The 9550-nt window shown below is 43.2% G+C and overlaps 1 protein-coding gene across 1 annotated transcript in view; it reads right to left on the reverse strand.

Annotated features, from left to right (window-relative positions):
* The window catches only part of tcf7l1 (transcription factor 7 like 1), a 35307-nt gene extending 26250 nt beyond the window's left edge, over positions 1 to 9057 (reverse strand). Inside the window, 3 exon segments of the mRNA NM_001005640.1 lie at positions 5243 to 5370; positions 6690 to 6750; positions 8626 to 9057. Of these exon segments, the coding sequence (NP_001005640.1) occupies positions 5243 to 5370; positions 6690 to 6750; positions 8626 to 8811 (375 nt within the window). The 5' untranslated portion in view covers positions 8812 to 9057.
* Positions 9058 to 9550: the final 493 nt, after the last annotated feature.

The following is a 9550-nucleotide window of genomic DNA, read 5'->3' on the forward strand; positions in this document are numbered from 1 at the left end:
AACTAGTGACTCTCAGGCAACCTCCCACTTCTAAAAACACATCTGCATTCTTGTGCTATTTACTGAAGTGCCACCCTCCCCTGTGTTTGCTCAGTGTAAGCACTACACCATAGGCAGCGCTGAAACAACCCAAACCTCCAGAGAGGGCAACCCACACCCATGGCGGGACTCAAAGTCCTACTGTCGCCACATATGTAACCTTATTTAGAGGTTGGGGGTTTGTTTACTCCATTCGCTATTAAATATTATGGAAAGCTCGTGGGCATAGGGTATTTCACAGAAAACTCTCAAATCTAAAATGTGAAAAAGCTCTTATATTTTTTTTTTTTAATTAGCCAGTGTAAACATTAGTATCAAAACACATAATGTTGTCCTCACCCCAGTGGCCAAGTCCCAAGCAGCAGCATTAGAATGAATTGTTTCTCAGTTTTACTCAGCTTGGTCAGAATATGGCGCCTGGTGCATGGGCTAAAGGAAATATAGGTGCCTTATCTGTAAGGAATTCCCAGCATTCACCAGGTATCAAGCACCAAACCCAAAGATGTCCACAGGCAGACATTGGCTGCCCATTCACCTTCATTTCCAGATGATGACATTCATTTTGTGCCCCCCTTAACCTCTGGGCCCAGACCAATGTCTTTGTCTAGTCTGCCCAAAACACAGATCTGTAATTAGCAACAGCCCCATTGAAGGGAAGCAATGACAATAGTAATGATAATAAGAGGTGGGGAGAGTTTAAAAATGCATAAACGTGAACAAGCATTTGCTGAATGTTAGCAGTGGGAAGTTTATTCATTACCTACAACCCCCCCAAGTGAGACTGGGCAGGGACATATTTTGGGTAATTGAGGTAGGTATAGGATTGTAATTAGCCACCAGCAATGTTCTGTAATGGAGTCTTGTTTTGGGTAGGGATAGGTTGTATTGACTACCATAGAAACCATCCTCCTGGCCCTCAGGGTGAGGCAATTTGCAATGCACAAGGGGGGGGGGAGATAGGGATAGGGCATCATTCCTGCCTGTGGAGGAATTCAATTTGCAGCCTGACAATTCTCCCTAATCACCTCCCAAAACTGGGCACACAATACCGGCTCATTAACAGCACTTGGGGGCAGCTAAGGGGGCATTTTAAATATGAAAGAGGGAGTTGCACAAAAGCACAGGGGCAAGATAATCCCACCAACAGCTCCATTGTTCCCCTAGTCCCCGCTAGCAGTTTAACCCATTGCACACTGAATGCAACTGCTCAGAGCATCAGACTCTCCCACCTAGTCTGCTGTAAACCTGCATATCCCAAATAGCTCTCGGCCTTGTACACATGGAATCCCACTGTCAGCTTTTACATCAGAATTAGGCTTACCCTACACAGGGCCTACAAACGCTAGATCTAGCTTAGGCTGTATGTTTTTTTCTATATCTCTGTGAGAAACAGTGACAGGAGATACTGTGACACGGAAACAACACTGGCAACGTGTATGTGCCATAATAAGACTGTTTGTCCTTATTTGCTATGGTGAGCAGTGACAGCCAGTTTCAGACATTTTGACTGCTGCCATTTTTTGTCTAAACACAACTGCTTTATATGCTGGGCCCACATTACTAGGCTATGGCACACAGAGATCTGACCTTTACAAATGCTGGCTCTGTGTGTTTTTTAAGAAGTACCACAAGAAGCATAAGTCCTGAGTGTGTTTTATGTGCAATATTTTCATTGACCATGTAATTATTTCACAGGTAAAATAACCGATGTACAATTGTGACGTGCCATTGCCATACCATCTTTTTCTGTGGTGATATTTGAAGCCACCTTGGCCCCGCTACTTAGATTTCACTGAGACTTGATTTACCCTTATTTTATCACCAGTGGTTAAAAAATAGTAAGGGAGGGGGTGAAGATAATAAATAGAGCAATTATTCCTTGGAGCATTTTACAAAATCCTATCCTGACCGGTAATAAAACACTTTTATTTGGTATCCAACTAGTGTTGTGAATTGGTGCTTATATGGAAAGCAGCTGAGAGAAGTTTATTCTCCCACATTTACCACATACCCAGTATCCTAACAATTATAATTCCCTGCTTACAGAAACAACCCCCACATACAAGCGGCTGTACCATCTTAGTTCAGCACACTATAGGCTCTTTTGCCTGTTTTGTCTCTTGACAGCAGCCATGCTCTATTTTGTTTTACTTGACTGACAACTCAACCTTGGGGGGGAAAAAACCCTTTTCCCAGCCACATTCTAAATTTCAGTTACATTTTCTGCAATCCAGTAATTCTCTATTCAGGCACAAAAATAAACATCAATGTGAGACATGGAAGACAAAGTCTGGTCTGTGCGAGGGAGAAAATTATTCCGTCCTGTGTAGCGCAGGGCACAAAAATGCCCATGTAGCACATTTCAGGATTAAGGGAACTAGGATGATGAGAAATATTATAACTGGGCAAGGGAGTTAAAGTAGTAAAACACACTCTGATGAGTTACAATGCATATATATATTTCTATATCTGAGAGAAATCCAGATAAAAAAGACATGTATATATAACTCCTATATCTGAGAGAAATCCAGTTGAAAAAAAAACAAAAAAAAAAAACACAATAGCAATGCCAGTGCAGCAACAACTAGTACAACCACTAGAGGGCAGAGTTTAATTCACGTGCATGGGTTGGGATTCCTCTAGTGAGAAAACAGTGGTTTCTCCAACAAATAAAAAAATACACAAATCAAAAGATTCTCTGCAAATAACCTGTCAACAGGTTTTACTCAATATTTTAAGAAAAATAGTAAATGTATGCCCTTCTTATAAATAAGGCATCATATTCTACATAAAAGAGGAATAATACATGTTTCACAGGTGTAGGCAGCCATACTGTTTGACCAAACAGCGCAGCAAAGCATCTCTTTTAGCCTTAGTGGATGTTTTGAGTGATTGCCAAAGTAAGTTTTGCTTTAGAATGGACTGTTTGTTTCGCTGTGGAATCTGCTTGCTCTCCAGCTGTGACTGTACTGGAACTTGTCCCCTCACAGTTAAGACTTAGAGGTCCTGTTATTCCCAATCACTGACCAGCAGCAAAAGCCACAACAAACTCATTGGTTATTTAAATGCTAAAAGACTAAATAATAGCACAATTATGCAGGAATAGAATGTCAGTATATTGATAAAACCCAGCCCCAATACATAACAAAACCCCCAGACCAGAAAACAAAACCTCATGCCTCCTTTTCTCATGCTTACATTAAATTATGTGCCCCCTGTAGTAAAATATAAAAGGAGCCACCATGACAATATAAAGACACAGGGCCAAGCACCATTATACAGGTCATGGGACTCTGAGGCGAAAAATGTGCCTGGGCAATTGTTTTTTCCACCCACATCAGGGCAGAGGATACCATTACCTTTTGCATCCCTGGCTTGTTTGTGAGTATGGCACAACAGGAAATGGAGAATGCAAAAGTGGGGGGGGGGGGGGTTAAGAAAAAGAAAATTACCTCCTCAACCAACAGAAAAATGTTGTAAGCAATTTAAATTCCTTCAGTACAATAAGTGAGCATTATTCTTCTGTACTGATAAAAGGCCAGCCTTCCCCTTTATGAGGGCATTGTTACAAACAGCTCCCACATGTGACAGGGCAGTGAAGAGTAAAACACAGCAATGCCCTTTGTTACCATTACGGATAGTAAATAGGAGTAGTGAAGGTGGATACCAAGGTCTCAGCTGCACAATGCTATACAAACACCACTCTCAAGATCCCTATTAGTAGAAGACAAAACTTGCTGAACACAAAAGCTGCTTAGGAATGATTCTTTCCAGGGATGGAATGTTATTACAGATGGTTGATTTAAAAAGGGACAGCCACTTAGTTAATGGCTAGATGAGGGTGCAGGGAGTCCTACATCCACAGCATTTGCTTGAGGCCCACAGAAAGCAAAATAAACAACACTATAAAGCAGACCACATCCCACATATGCATACAGGTTATATCATGTGTCACATGCACACTCACACACAGGAGCCTATGCAGTCATAAATATGCTTGGAATTTGATGAAACAGTAAATAGTGGATCACAGGAATTACCCTCTGCCCCAGCCAACAACAGTTTAAGGTAGGACACCCCCATCAATACAAACACAGATCTGAAAAAGTCCAGCTAAAATTACTATTAGTTTTCCTAAAGCCCTGTCCATTTATTTTTACTGCATTCAGTCATGGAGCATACCATATAAATCTGGTGCCTGAGGCACAAGGAGAATGAGAAACAAGGCCCAGAAGTAGCCACAAAAATCCAGCCAAGGCATTCCATAATCATGGTGGCTTATAGAGATAACACATCAACCTTGCATACAAACAGAACTCTACAGACATTCTGTTCATCTGTGTGTACCAGATCTGGCACATCTAAGGGCGAGGACGCATGGAGCTACTTAGCAGCAACTACTTGTTACAGCAACTAAACACCAGAAAATATCTGCCATGGAGAATACTGAGAATTGCCTCTGCTAAAACACACAGAGACAATTATCAGTAAAAGATCAGCATTGTCTATTTTAGTAGCTGCCACAAGTAGCTGCTACTAGTAGCTCTGTGTGTCTTCACCCTAAAACCTTTCCATTGATTGTAACTTTAATGGGGAAATCCCATCAACTGGTAAGATTAAAAGCCTCAGGACATAAGGGGTTAAAAAAATACAGAGTATCTTGGGGTGGATTTTTGGGCTTACTGTACACTAATAATGAGCCTAAGGCTAATGTCAGACGTGGCCTTTTTTCCAAGGGCAGAAAAACAATGACTCAAAATAAAAATACCAATACTGGCTATGCCACTGCTTTTAATGATATCCACCAGTCAATGCATACACTGGTCAGATTTTTAGGCCATAATATGCCCTGTGTGTGCAGCAACAGGCAAATGTAATTTTACTCAATGGCACAAGTGGTATTGGCACTTTCTCTGCCAGTGGAAAAGACTGGCAACACCAAGACCATGGAAAGTAATCTCTCCTTGTTCATGGAAATCTTGGGCTTAATTCTACTTTTATTTTATTAAGTACCCCAATATCCTGAAACATTTTTAAACCTCCAAGGATAGCAGGCTGAAGGGTACAACAAGCTATTCATTCTATTCCCAAGATCCATAAAGCAAAAATGTCAGTTCAAAGCCTTAATATTGGTTTTACTTCCTGCCAACCAACAAAGCAGCACTTCTTATAGGTAATATAAGGTAGAGATTAAGATGCTTACCGTGCGGGCACTGGGTGAGAGGGCACCATTGGGCAAGTAATGCCCTCCAAGATCTGGAATCATCAGGAAAGGATACCCGGCATAAGGGGGTCCCTTGAAGAATGCTGCATCCTGTTGCCTCCGAAATGCTGCAACATGTTAAAAGCAGATGTTAACTGGTTCCATGTAATCAGCAACCTAAATCCAACACTGGCAAGGGGCCTGATAATAATATGTTTTTTATTTTTATTTGGAATGGTGCAAACTTGGGTCAGTAGTATATTTGGGTTTAGATCTCTAGCAATGCTAACAAAATTAGATTCAGCTTTCCCCACCACCAGTACATTTCCATTACATTGAATGACTGTATTTCCATAAAACAGGGAGTAGTACAAATGGTTACATTCTGCCAGATAAACTCCAACACTGTAACATGTTTGCTACAGCACCCACACCCTACCCTCTCATTAATAACCTTAGGACTCCTTACTATACACTCTCACCTAAAACTAGAATGCTGCCTGTCAATCTCTAGGGTCCCCTACAGGCTCAAGTTCCTTTTAGGATGACAAATAAATCACATTTAGAGGATCTGCTGGTACTAATGACAGAAGCATGTGAATACATTAGGATGTTCTTACACTGAAACCTGAAAATAAACAGTGGCCTTTAAGCTACAGCTTTCTGCTTGTTGCTAAACAGCAACTCCCAGCAGCTTCAGCAGCCATATGGGTTGGGCACCCCAGATAGGTAAAGGATACTGTTGCTATCTTACCCTTTTACCTTAAAGCTTAATCTTTGCCCATCTCTGTATGTTCAGAGCTATCTCCCTAACACCAGGCCCTTTAAAATGCAAACAGATTAATACATATTAAAGCCAACACTACAACGAGAAATCAAAGTTGCATAAAAACAGACAATGGACCCTTTTTAGCCGCTGCGCGTAGACATTCAGACTATTCCCACAGTCAGGATCTAGCTATCTGGAGTTGGCATTAGCAGTTTAGATGTATGGAAACCTAGACCAGAAGTAACTAGCTCATTCATTTTTAGTCAGAAGCCATATGAAAAGACTAGGATCTCACTTGCCTGCTGGTATCGGCTGCTATTCTCTCTTACACCATGTAAATAGAGGCTGCTACTGTTGCATCATTACTGTGACATCACACCCTGTCCCTGTCATTACGCTAGACATGTGCTGTGCATTTGCAAAGTTCTGTGTCTGAAAGTACAATTCTGGGTTCCGTGACACCCAAGCAAGTTTTAATACAACAGTATGTGATTTCAGTAGCAAGCCCCACTACCTTTAATGCCAAATCCAGATAAGAGTTCCTCCATAGGCAAACCAGTTGGTCTTAAGGTAATGGCACACTGGACAATTTCTAGGATTTTGTCAATTTCTATAAATTGTACCAATGCAATTATACACAAGAGCCAATGTTGGTGATGGTGGTGGGGGTTGACTTACCTTCAGATAGATAATCCCGAGGCTTCTCAAAGGTTTCCCTTGGAGGAGGGCGCCTTTCGACCTGCATATGGCACAGCAAAAAAAAAAAAAAAAGAAACTCATATTAATGAACATATCTACCATTATAGTTAGAGATTAAAAAAAGTGAAACTTTTGCTAAAATCGTATAATTCTGGATAAATGCAGACAGGCCCTTCAGCAAATTTTTACAACTATCGGGCACTTTGATCAGGGTGTAACAATTTTATTATCAATGCAGCCAGTATGGCAGCACCCTTTCTGGATACCTGTGGTTGCCCTTTGTATGAAGCTGCCAACAAACAGCTAGAAATGCAGAGACCGTCCCCTTAATAACTCAGCAGAAAACAGATTAGATCAGAATTGGGCAACCTCCATCCATTTGGGATGTTACGAATTACAAGCGCAGGCAGCTGCTATGGAATTCTGGGAGCTGCAGTCCTACAACATCTGGAAGGCTGCAGGTTATGCGGCCCTGTTTTGGACAAGGCATATAATATGAGTGATTATCTTTTTACACAAGAGCACAGACTGCAATAAAGAGGCCAGTGTCTGGCAGGAAAGGAACCACCTCCGTGAGTGCTGCAGAGTGGAGCCTGCTGTACAATCTGTGCTGGCCTCAATTAGTATAGTGTATCACTTTGTACAACACAATCATTGTGCCTCACACAAGCAATATCTGCCCCAGCCTTGGGCCTATAGAGCAGTGAATAATAGTGTGGGGCTGTCAGTTTAAAAGTAGGACATTAGTGTGTAAAACTGTGTATAAGGGCATTCCTGCATATTAGAGATGCCAGCAATAGGTGCTAGGTTCTTTATCAAACCCTAAGTGCTGCAATTTATAGCAAAAAGGAGGAAATCCAGTGGACTGAAAGGGATTTCTCACCTCAGTATTATAGATTGGGCTACTGGAGGCAGATTTTAGTATTAGTATGCCAATTCTGCCCATTTTCAGCCGGCAGAACTGAAAATTACTATCTGGTTGCCAGGGTCACTAATCCCAGCAACACAAAAACAGATCAAAGGTGAGGGCCCAATTGTGTTATTCTTATTATTTTTCTTGCTTATCTTTCTTTTTGGGCCTTCTACTAACCTTCCATTCTGACCTTCAAACTGCTGCGTGGTTGCTAGGATAGTTATGTCATAGCAATCAGATAAGACAAAGTTCACTTTAACCCATCTTAAAATATGGATATTTCAAGAGTTAATGATAAGGCCAATTTTTATAGTTCTTTGGTAACTGTTCTGGTGTATAGAATAACACAGAATATGATGGCAGAAAAGACACATGCAGGTCACCCGGTCTTTCCCATCAGTGATACAAAGTAACATGGAGCAGGAAAACAAATTGCACCCAACCAGGCCCCTGTACTACCCTTTCATTTAAAGGCTCAGTCTCACTATATTAAACTCATCCTACCATTATGCCTGGCTTCTCTATAAAAAGTTGCAGACTGACTGCTAGAGACTGGGTGTGGGGAACGGACTGATATACCGTTTTAATATCTATGAAACAATGGCAAAGGTTAGGGGCCTAATAGTTTATACCTATGGGCCCTGGAAACTCTAACTTAGGACACTTTCCCTACTACTACTGAGCACATAGCCCATTGCTGGGAGATCGTGGCATATGGGAACCAAATATGAACATATAAGTGAATAAAACACTATAATATTAATTATATATAGAAATATAAATAGAAACTGGCAGTGAGTTGCCATATAGCTTGTATCTGTAACCAAGTGCGATAGCTTGCCCCCCATGCTGGCTACTAGCCCTGTGCGCACAGTCCCCCCCCCCCGCAGGGTCCCATCCCATAGGGATAGTGAAAGGACATGTGGGACTGTGGTGAAAGTAAAAAAAACAAACCCAATATGTCCCGTTCTCCCATAAAACCAAGTGCCGGGGAAGACTCACCTCCGAGTCCGAATCGCTGCTGTGATTCTCCGACTCATTGACCAGCGAGGATTTCACGTCGGCCAAATCCCCTTCCGCGGAGCCCTCCCCGGGGCTCTTCTCTTCTTGCTCCCCTTCGTCTTTAAATCGGATGAGCTCGTCGTTAGCCCCTAGTTCGTCCCCCCCGCCGCTGTTTAGCTGAGGCATGGTGCGACTCCTCCGCCGGCGGTACCCACCGACAACCCTCCGCTCAGACAGTCCCTTGTGAAAGTCGCGGACTACTTCTCCTTTACAGAGGGCTCGCCAAATCCTCCATCCAGGTGAGAGACACCCCCCAAAAAAACTTCTCTCCCAACTTCCCGCACAGAAGGAATGGATTCAGCTGCACTTTCCGGCTAGACCCCCTGAAAGTTGTGTCTCCCACCCCCCTAGAGTGCACATGCAGGCTCCCCCCTCGTCACACTGCACTTAGCCCCCCCAGCCCAGTGCACAGGCAGGCTCTCCCCCCATCACACTGCTTCCCTCCCCCCTGACACCGCTGCACCGCCACACTCCCCCTCCCTCCCTCCCAGAACAAACTTCCTGCAGCCTCCTTAGGAATGAGATGTTTTCTTTCGGCAACAGAATGTCTTTGTATGTTACAAGCTGCTCGCCATTGCACCGCCTCCCCCCAGCCAGGCACAGGGGGGCCGACAAACAACAACTTTCCCCAGGAATATCGGGAGGGCAGTCCTTTCAGTTAGGGATCTCTGAGCCCTTCCGACATACGGCTCGAACTCCCTAACTGCAACTAGAGCCCTCTTCCTTAGGCTCCTTAGCCCCGCACTCCCCGTCCCCTCTCTGCCCGACCCTCTTTCTCTATATTCTGCACTCCCCGACCCTCTTTTCTCTATATCCTGCACTCCCCGACCCTCAGTCTCTCCGCAGTCCAAGTGGGCACTGAAGT

This window comes from Xenopus tropicalis, chromosome 3, assembly GCF_000004195.4.
Source record: "Xenopus tropicalis strain Nigerian chromosome 3, UCB_Xtro_10.0, whole genome shotgun sequence".
Lineage (NCBI taxonomy): Eukaryota > Metazoa > Chordata > Amphibia > Anura > Pipidae > Xenopus > Xenopus tropicalis.